We start from the raw sequence: 17,943 nt of genomic DNA on the forward strand, positions 1-17,943 counted from the left end.
TCTAATGATTACTTGATATATTCATATGTTTAAAATATATCTACAAATTAATCTAAAGCAACTAAAAATTTGTCTGTCTTCAAAAAAAATGAATAAATCACCAAATGAAACTATTACAATATACAAACTTGGATATCGTTTGGTGTCAAGGTTACACCAAATGTCAACTTTGCACAGCATGGTAGAAATATCATCCTGGACATTAACACAGGCATGATATGCAATAATTTGAAAATAATCTGCCTCGTGATCAACCAGTATAAAATCAATAGAACTATGTGGATTACCCATGATCTGAAACTAACCAGGATCAAATGCCGTTTCCATCTTTGCATTTATAGTTGGATATTGGCAAAAAAACAAAAAATTTTAAAAAAAGCATCATTGACTCTTTTGGCACTAGGTGACTTGTGTAATCCTCAAGTTGGTGAAGTTATGCACTCTACACCAACCAGAGCATCTGACCATGCCTATTTATGGGTGTTGTTATTATACAGTTAGAATACATGCTACTCCTACAAAGAATGATCAAGAATACCCCTGCAATTTTCCTAAACAACCGGTGAATATGTAAAATATTCCTAAAGTATATAAACCCTGTCAACCGGCATGCAGTATATGTACCTCCTTAGGTAATGAAAAATATAATATTCCTAATCAATAAGTTAACTGACAATCAAAAAGTTATAATAGATCCTATATACACCACATGTAGGCCCATAGTTTTTATTTCAAATCAATAATTAAAAGATAAGGAAAGAGATGAACAAGTGTTTAAACCATATTGAGCATCTAAAGATTAGCACCTCTAGGTCTAACCTCATCCATCATTGCATTTCAAATCCAATAGTTAAAAGGTTTGTAACGCAATGAATAGTATCAGCTTCGTTCAAACCTTATTCACTTAATATTCTAAAGGAGATGCTTAGAATGTAAAAACATTACACTTGTAGCATAAACAAAAATACACTATTAGTAAAACAGCTAAATAGTGTGCATCATGTATGGATCAAAAGGTGTGTCAACAATCAATAAGGTATATTTCTACTTACCAAAAGAAATAAAAGAATTATTTAACAAAAAGCAAGAGAAAATTGAAGTAACTTCTTTATCATCAATTGTCTAAGAAAAAACTAACAATCGCTTAACATCTACTTTATGAGTCAAATGTTGATTCATTGATTTTGAAGTCCGAGCCTATGGAGAGTAGGCAAGCCAACCTCTTCCCATCTTTCTTCAAAATCCCACTGCTCCACTTCTTCCTCACCATTACCAGCACTATCTGGCCTTTGTGGAAGCTAGGCCCTTTGATCCCATTTCGCATTCTTTAAATTTTGGTATCTCTCAAGAAAGTAGGTTGTTTGGGTGCCTACCTCTCAAAGAGAAGATTCAGTGATCTCTTCTAACAAAAAAAGCGGGATAGTTGCACTTAGCTGCACGATGGCTCCAAAATGGCCATCAAATGAGACAGTATTTTATGGTCCATTTGCATAGAACTATCCATGACTCAATGAGAATTACCGAGCTAGCAAATCTTTACTAATTAAAAATGCATGAACCTGATGCTAATAATAAATATGCTGCATGTTACAAAAGTAATCTAGAAATATTTTAAAGTGCAAAAGCTAACCTGACCAACCCATTGCCTCAGACTAACAATATGCTTCCTAACTTGTTCTGAGTGAACAGCTCAGTTAATGAAACACCTTTTATCTTTGGCTTCCCTGATTTAGTTCCAGCCATTGGATCTGTTTGTGGATCATTTGCTTCCTGCTTAACTTCAGTCTTAGCTTGGTCAATCTCTTTTACAACCACCAAAGTTTCTTGCTTGGCATGACCATCAACATCATTTGAGACACCATGATCTATATCAGGTCTCATGGTGCGCACATTCCCATTGATACCATTGCCAAACATGGATGAATCTTCATGCACAGAGCCCATTGATGTATCCATTTTCCCTCCTATAAACTCAGAATTAGTAGGCATTGTCACATCAGTCTGTTCACCTTCTTGTGCCTGTTCTACCATGGGGTTGGTTTGGAGGAACACAAATAGGAGAAAATTCGCTCTTGGGAACAACAGAAGGGGATATATGTTGTGCACTCATGCGTTTCAGCAAAGAATGGTGATCATCGGAAGTTTCAACAGCTGTTTTGTCTCTCTTCATTCTCTTAGCTTCTGCCACATTGATGCCTTTACATGAGCCATGAGTCTGGCTCACCAAACCAGGATCAGGTAGAGAATGGGCACGTGCCTTTCGATTTGATACTATATATTCACGTACAGGAATGCAGGAAGGACAATTTGTTGCTTCACAACTACGGAAATGATTAGCAAGTCTCTTAGAAACTGAGCAGCGTGGGTATGGACATTCTTTCCTATCATATTTATCCAAATGCTTCACTAGATCTTGAACTTTTATGCAGTAAGGTTCTTGACATTTTCCTTGCCGAGCTGAACACCAACGAGCATGGTACAAAAACAACTGCCACCTCAGCTGGTTGAGATAATTTCATTTTTGTGTAAAGTTTTCAGGTCCACAGGTCACTCCCCTCGAATATTGTGGCACTGTAGCACTTACTGCTGGAGCTGCAGAACTGGTGAGACACCCCTCTGATGATATATGAGGTCGTTGAGCTTCATCTTGTCCCGCTGATCTCTGCTGAAGTTCCTCCTGGATGTGTTGTTCAAGTGAAGACTTATCTGGCATGTGGTTTATCATCAATGATTGGGGTTGCCATTGAACCGGCACGAGTACCTCTGGTTGTGATCCACCAGAAAGGCAACTAATCTCATTCTGAAACTCATCATCCTGCTGGTGTGGATGCAATAATTGCTGTGACAATGAGGCATGAAGACCCTGGCCATTGAGCACTTTTCAGATGATCATCAGCAGACTGCAGGTTTTGACTCTGTAACTCTGGAAGGTGAATTTGTTCTGTGCCTTGTGGAAGCAATGATTCATTAAGGGATACAACCGCATGCTTGGGCATTAGCTGTCCATAGAGATTGGAAGGCATTGAAAACTGCCTCAAGGTATCATTCTTTTGCACAAGCTGTTGCTGCTGCCGGCTTTCTTGATGCTGTTGTAGCTGATGCTGATTTTGAGCAAACTGTGCATAAGGCTGATTAGGCTGTTGCTTAAGTTGCTGCGTTTGTTGTTGTGATTGCAGTAAATTTTCATGTGTGGACTGATTGGACTGGAAGTTCACCTTTTGTGAATGATCCAACATTTGAGGTCTTAATATATGTGGAAGCTGTTGCATTGACAGCAAACTTGCATGATCGGTTAGCAAAGCCGAGTTGATTCTATTCAAATTCAGGTTATTTGTGGCAGATAAAGTGGATGACCTAGGTCCATAAATGCTCCCAGAACCAGCTAAATCACTTCCCTTCATTGCATAACCATCCCCTGCCATTGGTAACATACGCTGGGACAATGATGCTGTACACAAAGACACAGCAACATCATCACAATTAATGACAACTAATTAGCCAACAGGCCACAAATGATGAATGTACATGAAAGGTGGACACACATGCAGACCTGGAGACTACAAAAACAGTAAATCAGCATGAAACTCAAAAAATAGAGGCGGATAACTTAAATCGCACACATAAAAGCAAGAATGCACATGATTTACGCACCACAGACAGAAGGGGTGATGCTGTAACTTTAATAAAATTTTTTAAAAAAAGTGGATATAATTACTTGGGATCCTTTGTCAGTGATGTTGCTGATCAAAGTGCTGCGGTATAGGTTTTGGAGAGCTACCATAATGAGCTGTACTAATGTGGCCCTCTGATGCCACAAGCCCATTTCCCAGCTGCATGTTACTCCCAATTAACCCTAACCCACCATTCATAAGTCCATTTGTAAACCCATACACTGAAGGCTTCTGCTGCAAATTAGACCTCACAGCAGCACCAATTTGGCCTCCAATATGATGCAATATATGGCTGTTTTGACTTCCAACATACTGCTTTGGTTGCTGCGACAGTGGAGCCACACTGGACTCAATGCTGGAAAGCCCAATTCCACTGGAGCATCCAGAGTTCATGGACACTGCCTGTAGATTACTAAACCCAGGAGTTGGTACCATTTGCCTTAGTTGTCGTGGGATACCCATTGAAGCCATTGATATACTGTTTCCACCAGAACCAAAGGCAGCATTGGCAGGTGGGTGCTGGTACCCATTAGATATTGGTCCTAAACAAAAAGGACACAGTCATTGTCGCTGCAAAAAGAACAAAAAAATGAATAAGAGTAATCAAAGAACAAACAACTAGAATTACCATTAAATGCATTGAAGGAGGCACCATCAGTTAAGCCATTTCCAGTTGGTAATAAGTTACCCATGTTGGCAATGCCTATACCAGCACCACTGGCTGTAATATCAGAGTTTTCTGCTGCAGAAGAAACTCCAGAATTTGTGCCGCCATTATGGGGTATACCAGTTGTTGGAACCATTGTATTCAGAGAAGAGAAAGATGTGAAATTATGCAACAAAGGGCTGTGGTTTGGTAAACTCCTCATTATCAATTGCAAATGGTGCTCAACTGGCTCCATCACCATACTCGTAATCTTCCTGATCACAAAGATAGGCATGTTTAGAGCAGTTACAGAAGTTAGCAAGGCAGTCAGCAGAAATACTGCAAATAAATTAAGAATATCTAGGTCTTAAAACACAAAGACATGGGTTAAAAACACTTGACCTTATAAAATAATTGTTGCACCAAAGCAAAGAAATATTGATACAAGAACAAGAATACCTTCTAGCAGCATCCTTGAATATGCACTCTTCCAACAGCCTTGCAAGTTCTGGTAATCTATGCAGCCAATCACCGGAAAAGGGATGACTTCTTCTTCCAAGGTAATCGTAGCTGTGTGCACTCGATCATTTAGGGTGGTCAAGACAAATAGTAAAAAAAATCACTCATTCATTATCCATAGCACTAGATATTTAGCAGCAGATTAACAGTAAAGGCTCTAGATGTATATCATGTGCCTAAAGGATGAATGCAGCTCAAAATATCAAACCTTGACTTCTTCAATGTTTGTCTAGAGCATGGTCTGCCGTACCAGTCCGTACCGGCCGGTACGTACTGGTCCGACCTAGGACCGGTACCGGATCAGCGTGGAATCCGGTATAAGTAGCTTATCGTTGGAGAACCGGTATGAGACCGGTACGTACCAGTCCGGGCCACCATCGGTACGCCGACCCGTAACGGTACGGCGGACCTTGGTCTAGAGTGTTACTGATTCTAGGAGAACTTTGAAGGGTCATTCCAGAAAGCATATGAAATTAGTTTAGTGAACAATAACATAAGCTCCCTTCTCAATTCATCTTCTAACTTTCATGATAATCCATTCTCTTGCCCAAAGTTGAGTTAACCAGAGATTTCACACCACAGTACTGAGAATTGACTCAAGTCCAGTAGCATTTAGTCTGGGTGGTTTATGTCAAGCTTTATAAATATGAACATGCTTTGCAGATTAAGGTTTCACAGGTACATTTATCTTATCAATTAATGTATCACAATTTTCTGTTTATCCCAAAGACTAGCATGGAATACTATAATAGAAAAGGCAAGAATTTGAAAGGAAAGTTATAGTAGAAGTAATACACACAAATAGAGGCATACCCCCTGAAGAAAAATTACTTATAAACAATGATAGACATGACAATTTTTAAGTGCATGAAGTTTCCATCTCAGATAAAGTGGCTAGTTATTGCAAGTTGTCATTCCAAACAACTCAGCAACTCAGCAACTCAGTTATGGCAAATATTAGTGAAACAAGACAGAGGAATAGTGGCAAAATCAATCACTTCTCTCATAATGGTAGGTAGAACCAACTATGATGCAATATTCATATCGGCAAGCCTCTACTGTTGACAGAAGCACACTGATGAGGAATCTTTGATCAAGCCACAACCTGTTGGTGACAAAGATGCAATAATGTTACCTAAGGATGGGCGAGAGAGAGAGGGAAGGAAAGGAGAGAGCATAAGAGGGGGGAAGACCATGACAAGGGGTGGCAAGGATCCCATATGATAAAAAAGGCCTCAAGAGGTGTTTTTTTCATCCTGCGAGGATCGGGCCCTGTATTTCAGTTCTTCTCCTCCCTCTCTTGCTCTTACCTTCTTCTCCAGCCCCCTTGCCGAATCCTGCCAAAACTGACATGATTAGGGCCTGCTGTGCCGGTATCGGGCACCGTACTGGTTGCTCGACGACATGAGTCGGTACATGCCCGTGCCATGCCGTGCAGACCTGTACCGACACAGGAGACCGTGGAAGAGAGGAAAAGAGAGAGAGCGAGTGGGAAAGGGAGAAAGAGGGAGAGGGAGGGAGGCCAGCGGAGGGCCGACGCTGGTGCCGGTGGCAGAGGCCACAGCCGAGCTCCTGTTTCGTTTGAAATAGGAGTCCGACTAATCACCCCTGTTTCGTTCATTTGGATCTAATCACCCCTCTGCCCGCCAGTGTACCCCGGCCGATAGGCACCCCCAGGCCACCTTCCAAATAAATATAGCAATCCGAGAGTGAATGCGCAATCTCCAAATCCACACCCCCTCAATCTGTCGCATCTGGGCCCTCGTCACCGGACCTCATTGATTGGCATTTGGCTGGATTAGGCTGGGCCTCTCTAACCTTAGCCATAAACGTCAAGCGGGCTCCAGCCCAGATCTGTGGTACGCCTTGGCCCGCGATAGAGACTTACTGAGAACAAAGCTGTGTGTGGCCAGTGAGTGACTGATTTGTGTGCTTCCCACTTACAGTTTAATTCATTTATCTTTGACAGCAAAAACTTTCTTCTAATGAGGAATCATGTCTTGTAATTGTACAGATAGGAATTGGTCTACTTGTATTGCAGCAGCTAAGTGGAATCAATGGCATCTTATTTTATGCTAGCGCTATTTTTAAAAATGCTGGTATGTCCAAGTAATTTAAATTTGATATATCTTCACACCTTACAGTACGATATACTATTTATTCAAATTTATGTCTTATGGAGCTATTGCAACTATGGTTTTAAATCACAGTGTGATGGGGGTGTCTCGTAATGACCAAATCATTTTGTTCTTGTGAGAAAATAGGAACCGGGATGGGGTTAGGACTGAGAACCCACACTAGGAAAGAACAATAAAGAGAAAAAAAGGAAATGAAAGAATAGAAAGGAAGGAAAGAAGAAGAAAAAGGAAAGAAAGAAAAGAATGGAAAGAAAAGAAAAAGAAATCAAGGAAGGAAAGTAATGGCGAACCACTCTAGGGGAAAGAGGGAAAGAGAAAGAAGAAGGAAAAGAGGAGGAAGAAGAGGCTATAGAGACGCAGGACGAAGAGAGGAGGAGGAGGAAGAAGCAGCAGAAAGGAGGCTAGGATTTTTTATTCAATCATTCCATTCTCCTAATTCATGAGAGGGGTGGCCTTTATATAGGCCTTACATCAGGTCAAACAATTGACGACATACCAAAATTGGACCCTCAATCCGTTGACTAAGTCAACCGATTGATTACATACCAAAATCGATCTAATCACTCGACCCAATTACATGACTTAACAGTAACCCAATTGACTTGACTAAAACCAAAACAAATAACCAAATCAACTCGACCCATAATAAAAGCAACTAACTAAATTAACTCGACCAATAATAAAAGCAACTAATTGACTCTATCATTTGAATAAGGGGCTCTGATATCCCATCAACTCCTCCCAGATGAAAAAAACTCAACCTCGTCGAGTGCAAGTCTGGCCGGAAAAATTTCTACAGGCACGATGAAGGTGGTGCTGTTGGGACCAAAGTTGGCGAAAAAGGTAAACACATACATGACAATGAAGCCGATGTGGTGGCCCGGCGTGGTCCAGTGGTTGTAGAGGATTGGGGAGGGAAAACCAAGCTGATGGAGGACAAGTGTGAACAGGGTTGGGAAAAGGGGGGGGGTTTGCAGTGTGAAAGAGGTTTGGGGAGGAAGGCTGGTTGGACTTAGGCCTGTGGAAGGCCTTGAAGTGGTGGGCGGGCCTGTTGAGGCCCACGCTAGAATGGCCCGGGTATTTGGGCCCGAAAGGCCTATGGCCTGATGGCCCGAGGATCTTGGTGGGTCGCGGTCAGAGAAGGGGAAGGAGGGGGTTGGTGGGATTGGGTGAGTGTGAACACGGGGTAGGGGTGAAGTGGTTTTGGGGTTTTGGTGGAGAGGAAATGGGGGACGCCGGTGGTGAAGAAGAGTGGGGTGGGGGGGGAGTACACGGTGGCCAGCGGCATCCGCCGTGGGTGGCGACGGATTTAAGCGGCAGCAGCGGCAGAGGATGGCAGCGGCGTCATTGGCGGAGGCGAAGGGCAGAGCAAGGTGGAGGTGGCATTGCGCGGCGGGGTGGTGGCATTGGAGGATGAAACTGATGGAGGCAGAGGAGAACGGTCGCGGAGGGGAGCAGCGGCACAACCCGGGGCTTCGGTGGCACGAGCTTCGACGGCATGGAGACGCTTGGGCTTCAGCGGCACAATGAAGGTGGTGAGACAGCGACGAGCGGCGGAGCACGGCGGCATCGGGTGGCAGTGAAAAGAGGATGCGTCGGCGGGTGGCGGTGTCGACCGGGGTGTCGATCGGAGGGGAGGAATAGGTACTCTTCGCTTTTTTTTTTATAACTCGGATCTGGTTGGATTCGGGTTGTCGGGCGTGACCCGCTTCGATAACCTGTTAATTTCTCCCGTGCAACGCACATGCATTTTTTTCCAACTGAATTCGGGCTAGAAGATGGTGGGTTAACGGGTTTGGTTCTTACCCGTTAGTCTGGTTTTCTTCAACCTTCCAATGGTTTTAGGAGAGCGCTTTGAGCTTCACGATGCTAGCGGCGGCCGGGGCTCTGGGACCTGCGGCGATGGGCGGCAACCGATCATGGACTCCGACCGGCGATGCTTCCGGTGATGCGTCACCGACAGGGTCCTCTTCGGGTGGATGCACGCGCGGATTTGAGGAGAGCCGGACCCTACGACTCTCTGTAGCGATGGAGTAGGCGATAGGGCGGCGCGGCAAGGGGCGGCCGATCACAATAGCGAGCGGCTCTTCTCTGGGTGGTGCGGCACGAGCGACGGGACGACGACCCGGGCTTTCTTGGTTCCTCACGGTCGGCGTGGCTGGCGCGGTCGATCCGGCGGTGGTGGCGCGAGGTGCAGCTAGCGGCGGTCGGCGGTGGCGGGACGACCGCAAGGGGTGTTACGTGGCGGAGGCGAGTGGGGGTGAGGGTGGCCGCGGGTGTGATGGCGGGTGGAACGAACTGAGGCAGGGGCTTGAAGAGGTTGCACGAGCCGTTGAAGAAGGGAGGGTTGTGTTGTGTGGGCCGGATGAGATGGGGTGGGATCGGGAGTTATGGGCAAGGGGGTGGGTGCATGGCGAAGGAGGCGCCGGTCCCCTTTTCCCTTTTTTTCGTGTGGAAGCTGAGAGAGAGGAAAGAGAGAAGGGGAATAAGAAATTGGATCGTGGCTTTAGCAGCAGGGGAAAGGGGGTGGGTGCATGGCGAAGGAGGCGCCGGTCCCCTTTTCCCTTTTTTTCGTGTGAAAGCTGAGAGAGAGGAAAGAGAGAAAGGGAATAAGAAACTGGATCGTGGCTTTAGCAGTAGGGGCAAAGCCGGGCTGCTCTGATACCAAGCTGATGGCGGAGGAGGCGCCGTCGCCGGGGAACCAGCGCCGGTGGTGGGGCCGCCTCCCCAGCTGCCGAAGTTGGTGCCGTCGTCGGGGGAACCAGCGGCAGGCCGCTCCTCACCATTCTCGGAGTTACCCCCTCTCCCTCGTCGCCGGCCAGGGACAACCGTGCGAGCGCTGTCCCAGAGGGAGGAGGGCTTTGGGCCCTCGTGCCGCAGCGGTCACGGCGCCACCTCCGCCTTCCCTCCACCGAAGAGGAAGAAGATGAGGCTGCCTCGGGTTTCTGGCGGCCCGACCCATCCTTCTTCGGCCTAGATCCCACGTGTGCCCCGGGTGGGCTTCTGGCCCTCTTCAGCAGGCGTAGGCCCAAAGCCAGCTCCGCCCTCGACCTTCCCAACTGGCCTTCACTCCAATTGCTCCTGAAGCTCCCAAGTCGCCGACTGAGCCACTCCTCCCTGGCGATCTCCTCCGGGAGAGCTTGGACGGCTTCTACCAGTCCTCCAGATCTGCTAGCGGAGATTCAGGTTAGTTCTGCCTTCCCCCATATGCACTCCCAGGGGAGTTTTTACTTTTCTCACAAGACCAAAAAAACAAAACAACGCAGCAATGGCGTAGGTAGAACATGGCGAGTCTCCGATGCTTTCGGGCACTCAAGAGAAATAGGAGAAAGAAAAATAAAAAATAATCCTACCATTGCATCGGAGACTCGCCAAGCTCCTCACCATTCTCGGAGTGAGGAGAATGGAGACTCCACAGATCTGGAGACTAGCCCAGATCTGTGGTACGCCTTGGCCCACAATAGAGACTTGTTGAGAACAAAGCTGTGCACAACTGCGTTCCAGTTGGGGCTTTCTTACCTTGCGCCGCCGCCGTTCCTTCCCCTTCCTCTTCAAATCGCATCGCGTTGGTGGGTCATCTTGGGGCTCCATCCTGCATCTTTTCCTTCGTTCTCTTTCTCATTTTCTCTCTATCGGCTCATGTGCCTTATGGCGGTTGACATCCTCGCACTGCAGGGTTCTTTTAACAAACACATACCAGGCTCGCCCCATTGTTTCTTTTCGGAAATCTAGCCAAATATTCAGTTGTCGGACGAAAACCTTAAATCAATAAATAGTTTTGAATTCTTCATGTTTCTTTTCCTTCCTCTTCGTCATTTTTTTCTCTCTTTTTCGTTCATGTTGCCGTGGTTAAGAAAACTATCCTCTGGCAGTGCTGAGGAGAGTCGGGGTCAAGGGAGTGGAGGTAAGGAAGCCGGAGCAGCTGAATAACGTGGACGCCCTCATCATCCCTGGTGGCGAGAGCACCACCATGGCCAAGCTCGCCGATTGCCACAACCTCATCTGTGGCTTTTTATCCCTTGCGATCTCCCTAGTTTCAATAAACCTCTTTCAGCAAAAAGGAAAACAAGAAAATTTGTCTGCTTTTTCCCCCCTTAATCCCTCTTTACTTGTTTTGAGGAGGTTACTGGTCGGTTATTGTTTAAATGCCTTTATGCATATGTTTCTTTAATCTAGCGCACTTTTTCATTTTGTCTTCTCCTTCTAAATTCTTGTCTATGCTTGAAACTAATGTGCAAACAAGATGAGGTCAAAAGGCTGGAGCGTGGTTTTTGTGTCTGCGTATTTTGAAGGAGCCGCGGAGAGAAGGAAACGGCTAGAGTACGCGATGGCAATAAAAAGTTGCATTGGCTTGATAACTTGTGGATTTTGTTAATGAGAGTCAAGTATGGTCTTTGGTCCCTACGTTGCTTTCAGTTTCCGCTTCAAGTGGCTCTCCAATATGGAAGAAGATATATTCTTATGCTTCAATGTTTATGCTAACATTAGATAGTGTATTGATAATGATGCCTCTATTGATGTGCTTCATTATCCGTGGTTATCATCTATTCTTTTAGGAAGGTGCTTGCTTAGGTTGATTCTAATTTATTGCAAGGTGTTATGGTTAAAAATTTATTACTACTTGGTGATAGAAAATGGAATCGGTTCTTAGTTTCATAACTTTTTGAAAAAATGTTAGCTGATAGAATTTTTTCTACTCCAATCTCGAGTGGCAATAGTATGGATAGGTTGGGATGGAGCCTATTGTTATCTATTTTTTGTCTACGGTTATTTTAGGTCCGACTTGATTTCTGGGTCAATTCGTGATCTCCACTCAAAAAAGTGCTTCTTTTTGTTGTGCTATATCTTTCGCTTATGGTCATTAAGGGATCAATTCGTCTATCTTTAGGGTCGACTTGAGTTTGCATAAGGTCAACTCATGATCCACTAGAGTTGACTCAGGGCTAGTTTTCATTGCTATTTGTATTTTATCTACAACCATTGTAGGGTTGACTTGACTTCTTCAGGGCTGGGCTCATGATCTTCAAGGATCAACTCGAAAATGTACTTGTTTTTTACTGTGCTCTATCTTTCGCTTGTGGTCATTATAGGGTCGACTCGTGTATCTTTGGGGCCAATTCGAGTTTGCTTGGTATTGACTCATGATCCAATAGTACCATTCATGAAAGGGCTAGCTTTTATTGATATGTGTACTCCTTTTGTGGCCATTCTAGAGTCGACTCGACATCTTCAGGGGCCAACTCATGATCTTTAAGGGTCGACTCAAGAAAGTGCTTGCTTTTACCGTGATGTGCCTTTCGCTTGTGGTATCGACTCATCTATCTTTGGGGTCAACTTGTAAAAGTTCTAGTTTCATTTCTATTTGTATTTTATCTACAGTTATTCCAGAGTTGACTCAACTACTTCGGAGGCCAACTCGTGGTCCGTTAGAGTCTGAATTTCTTGGGGTCGATTTGTGATATACTAGGGCCAACTGGTGAAAGGGATGGCTTTCATTGCTATTTAGTATTATGTTTGCGACCATTCCAGGGTCAGACTCAACTTCTTCAGGGACCAATTATTCTTCTTTAGGGGTCGACTTGAGAGAGTGCTTATTTTTGCTGCGCTCTACTTTTCGTCTATGGTCATTGTGGGGTCAAATCGAGTTTGCTTGGTGTTGGCTCATTATCTACGAGGGTCGACTCGTGAAAGGGTTGGTTTTTATTGCTGTCTGTATTCTGTTTGCATCCATTCTAGGCTTGACTTGACTTTTTCAGGGGTGGACTCGTGATCTTCATGGGTCGACTAGTCTTTTTCAAGGCTCGACTCAAGAAAGTACTTGTTTTTGCTGTGTTATGCCTTTCTCCTATGGCCATTGAAGGGTCGACTCGTCTATCCTTGGGGTTGACTCGATATATATACATATACATATATATATATATATACATATATATACATATACATATACATATATAGATATATATGTATATCTATAATATGGATTTATATATACATATGTACATATGTATAAATGTATATATCTTGATAAATATATAAATGTATATATGTATATATGTAATATACATATATATGTATGTATGTATCTATACATACATACATATATATATATATATATATATATATATATATATATATATGGATGTATCTATATTAATATATATATGCATGTATATGTGTATGTACACACACACACATATATATATATATATATATATATATATATATATATATATATGTATGCATATATATGTATGTATCTATATTAATATATATGTATGCATATGTATATATATGTATGTATCCATATTATTATATATGTATGTGTATGTATATATACACATATATATGTACGTATGTATATATATCTATACACATATATATGTAGATATATATATATATGTACGTATGTATATATAGATATACACACACACATATGTACGTACGTACGTATATATGTGTGTGTATATATATACGTGTGTGTGTGTATATGTATATATATATTTGTGCGTGTAGGTACATACATATGTATATATATACATACATATGTATATATATACATATATATATATATATATATATATATATATATTTGTACACGTATGTATGTATGTATGTACGTACGTATGTATCTATGTACGTATGCATCCATGTACACGTATGTACGTATGTATATATATTTGTATATATTTATAAATATGTATGTGTGTATGTGTATATATATATGTGTATGTGTATATATATGTGTGTATGTATGTATGTATGTACAAACATATTTATATATATACATATACACATACACATACATGCCCTTTATAGTGTCTATGTGTCAACCTGTGCATTTGTGCATGAGCCTACATGGATGTATATCAAAGCAATATATACCAGTACAGTTTGATACACAGCAGAATGAGCTTGTACCTTTTCCAATTTAAACAATGCCTAATTATCTTTTACAAATGATTTTTCCATTCCTTTGGCTTTTATTTTAAGCATAAAGAGGGCCTAATCCACAAATTGGACATGCTAATGATTAAAAAAATGTGTTCATTCTATATGGAACAAGTGATTAGAAATGAAGGTAGCTCCTAGTCCATAAACTTCCACAGTACCACCAGAATATGAAATTTCCATAATGCCATCTGTAGTACACCAGCAGCAAGGTGTTATAATGTGTAACTGCAGTCGCATACCACTCTAATTTCATTGTTATCATAATTCCATAGATGCTGAGATTATTTTGTTGTTGTTAAGCTGGCATAATTTTGTGGTGTTCCGACAAAAGTACTCAAGCCTATACAATTTACATATTTAAACATTTGTAGAACGATCTATAACCCTGGTTTCTAATGATTACTTGATATATTCATATGTTTAAAATATATCTACAAATTAATCTAAAGCAACTAAAAATTTGTCTGTCTTCAAAAAAAATGAATAAATCACCAAATGAAACTATTACAATATACAAACTTGGATATCGTTTGGTGTCAAGGTTACACCAAATGTCAACTTTGCACAGCATGGTAGAAATATCATCCTGGACATTAACACAGGCATGATATGCAATAATTTGAAAATAATCTGCCTCGTGATCAACCAGTATAAAATCAATAGAACTATGTGGATTACCCATGATCTGAAACTAACCAGGATCAAATGCCGTTTCCATCTTTGCATTTATAGTTGGATATTGGCAAAAAAACAAAAAATTTTAAAAAAAGCATCATTGACTCTTTTGGCACTAGGTGACTTGTGTAATCCTCAAGTTGGTGAAGTTATGCACTCTACACCAACCAGAGCATCTGACCATGCCTATTTATGGGTGTTGTTATTATACAGTTAGAATACATGCTACTCCTACAAAGAATGATCAAGAATACCCCTGCAATTTTCCTAAACAACCGGTGAATATGTAAAATATTCCTAAAGTATATAAACCCTGTCAACCGGCATGCAGTATATGTACCTCCTTAGGTAATGAAAAATATAATATTCCTAATCAATAAGTTAACTGACAATCAAAAAGTTATAATAGATCCTATATACACCACATGTAGGCCCATAGTTTTTATTTCAAATCAATAATTAAAAGATAAGGAAAGAGATGAACAAGTGTTTAAACCATATTGAGCATCTAAAGATTAGCACCTCTAGGTCTAACCTCATCCATCATTGCATTTCAAATCCAATAGTTAAAAGGTTTGTAACGCAATGAATAGTATCAGCTTCGTTCAAACCTTATTCACTTAATATTCTAAAGGAGATGCTTAGAATGTAAAAACATTACACTTGTAGCATAAACAAAAATACACTATTAGTAAAACAGCTAAATAGTGTGCATCATGTATGGATCAAAAGGTGTGTCAACAATCAATAAGGTATATTTCTACTTACCAAAAGAAATAAAAGAATTATTTAACAAAAAGCAAGAGAAAATTGAAGTAACTTCTTTATCATCAATTGTCTAAGAAAAAACTAACAATCGCTTAACATCTACTTTATGAGTCAAATGTTGATTCATTGATTTTGAAGTCCGAGCCTATGGAGAGTAGGCAAGCCAACCTCTTCCCATCTTTCTTCAAAATCCCACTGCTCCACTTCTTCCTCACCATTACCAGCACTATCTGGCCTTTGTGGAAGCTAGGCCCTTTGATCCCATTTCGCATTCTTTAAATTTTGGTATCTCTCAAGAAAGTAGGTTGTTTGGGTGCCTACCTCTCAAAGAGAAGATTCAGTGATCTCTTCTAACAAAAAAAGCGGGATAGTTGCACTTAGCTGCACGATGGCTCCAAAATGGCCATCAAATGAGACAGTATTTTATGGTCCATTTGCATAGAACTATCCATGACTCAATGAGAATTACCGAGCTAGCAAATCTTTACTAATTAAAAATGCATGAACCTGATGCTAATAATAAATATGCTGCATGTTACAAAAGTAATCTAGAAATATTTTAAAGTGCAAAAGCTAACCTGACCAACCCATTGCCTCAGACTAACAATATGCTTCCTAACTTGTTCTGAGTGAACAGCCTCAGTTAATGAAACACCTTTTATCTTTGGCTTCCCTGATTTAGTTCCAGCCATTGGATCTGTTTGTGGATCATTTGCTTCCTGCTTAACTTCAGTCTTAGCTTGGTCAATCTCTTTTACAACCACCAAAGTTTCTTGCTTGGCATGACCATCAACATCATTTGAGACACCATGATCTATATCAGGTCTCATGGTGCGCACATTCCCATTGATACCATTGCCAAACATGGATGAATCTTCATGCACAGAGCCCATTGATGTATCCATTTTCCCTCCTATAAACTCAGAATTAGTAGGCATTGTCACATCAGTCTGTTCACCTTCTTGTGCCTGTTCTACCATGGGGTTGGTTTGGAGGAACACAAATAGGAGAAAATTCGCTCTTGGGAACAACAGAAGGGGATATATGTTGTGCACTCATGCGTTTCAGCAAAGAATGGTGATCATCGGAAGTTTCAACAGCTGTTTTGTCTCTCTTCATTCTCTTAGCTTCTGCCACATTGATGCCTTTACATGAGCCATGAGTCTGGCTCACCAAACCAGGATCAGGTAGAGAATGGGCACGTGCCTTTCGATTTGATACTATATATTCACGTACAGGAATGCAGGAAGGACAATTTGTTGCTTCACAACTACGGAAATGATTAGCAAGTCTCTTAGAAACTGAGCAGCGTGGGTATGGACATTCTTTCCTATCATATTTATCCAAATGCTTCACTAGATCTTGAACTTTTATGCAGTAAGGTTCTTGACATTTTCCTTGCCGAGCTGAACACCAACGAGCATGGTACAAAAACAACTGCCACCTCAGCTGGTTGAGATAATTTCATTTTTGTGTAAAGTTTTCAGGTCCACAGGTCACTCCCCTCGAATATTGTGGCACTGTAGCACTTACTGCTGGAGCTGCAGAACTGGTGAGACACCCCTCTGATGATATATGAGGTCGTTGAGCTTCATCTTGTCCCGCTGATCTCTGCTGAAGTTCCTCCTGGATGTGTTGTTCAAGTGAAGACTTATCTGGCATGTGGTTTATCATCAATGATTGGGGTTGCCATTGAACCGGCACGAGTACCTCTGGTTGTGATCCACCAGAAAGGCAACTAATCTCATTCTGAAACTCATCATCCTGCTGGTGTGGATGCAATAATTGCTGTGACAATGAGGCATGAAGACCCTGGCCATTGAGCACTTTTCAGATGATCATCAGCAGACTGCAGGTTTTGACTCTGTAACTCTGGAAGGTGAATTTGTTCTGTGCCTTGTGGAAGCAATGATTCATTAAGGGATACAACCGCATGCTTGGGCATTAGCTGTCCATAGAGATTGGAAGGCATTGAAAACTGCCTCAAGGTATCATTCTTTTGCACAAGCTGTTGCTGCTGCCGGCTTTCTTGATGCTGTTGTAGCTGATGCTGATTTTGAGCAAACTGTGCATAAGGCTGATTAGGCTGTTGCTTAAGTTGCTGCGTTTGTTGTTGTGATTGCAGTAAATTTTCATGTGTGGACTGATTGGACTGGAAGTTCACCTTTTGTGAATGATCCAACATTTGAGGTCTTAATATATGTGGAAGCTGTTGCATTGACAGCAAACTTGCATGATCGGTTAGCAAAGCCGAGTTGATTCTATTCAAATTCAGGTTATTTGTGGCAGATAAAGTGGATGACCTAGGTCCATAAATGCTCCCAGAACCAGCTAAATCACTTCCCTTCATTGCATAACCATCCCCTGCCATTGGTAACATACGCTGGGACAATGATGCTGTACACAAAGACACAGCAACATCATCACAATTAATGACAACTAATTAGCCAACAGGCCACAAATGATGAATGTACATGAAAGGTGGACACACATGCAGACCTGGAGACTACAAAAACAGTAAATCAGCATGAAACTCAAAAAATAGAGGCGGATAACTTAAATCGCACACATAAAA

At 42.0% G+C, this 17,943-nt stretch overlaps 1 protein-coding gene across 2 annotated transcripts; it reads right to left on the bottom strand.

The window, feature by feature from the left end:
- Positions 1-1,507: 1,507 nt before the first annotated feature.
- On the bottom strand, positions 1,508-17,765 carry LOC103698896 (probable histone acetyltransferase HAC-like 1). Of its 2 annotated transcripts, none has more exons than XM_039114612.1 (5): positions 15,947-17,765; positions 4,777-4,887; positions 4,300-4,588; positions 3,716-4,213; positions 1,508-3,448 (listed from the first exon to the last, which is right to left on the bottom strand). In XM_039114612.1, the coding sequence occupies exons 3-4, from the start codon at positions 4,577-4,579 to the stop codon at positions 3,729-3,731; spliced, it is 765 nt and encodes a 254-aa protein (XP_038970540.1). In that variant the 5' UTR covers positions 4,580-4,588; positions 4,777-4,887; positions 15,947-17,765; the 3' UTR covers positions 1,508-3,448; positions 3,716-3,728. The 2 variants fall into 2 exon arrangements, with proteins under 2 accessions (XP_038970540.1, XP_038970539.1); XM_039114611.1 differs by having other exon boundaries at positions 4,300-4,592.
- Positions 17,766-17,943: the final 178 nt, after the last annotated feature.

The sequence above is a fragment of the Phoenix dactylifera genome, chromosome 16 (assembly GCF_009389715.1).
Source record: "Phoenix dactylifera cultivar Barhee BC4 chromosome 16, palm_55x_up_171113_PBpolish2nd_filt_p, whole genome shotgun sequence".
NCBI classification, from domain to species: domain Eukaryota; kingdom Viridiplantae; phylum Streptophyta; class Magnoliopsida; order Arecales; family Arecaceae; genus Phoenix; species Phoenix dactylifera.

Coding starts and splice junctions, on each gene's coding strand:
- LOC103698896 (XM_039114612.1), bottom strand. CDS start 4,579: ATGGTGATGGAGCCAGTTGAGCACCATTTGCAATTGATAATGAGGAGT. Junction 4,214..4,299: donor CTCCTTCAATGCATTTAATG/GTAATTCTAGTT, acceptor CTTTTTGTTTAG/GACCAATATCTAATGGGTAC.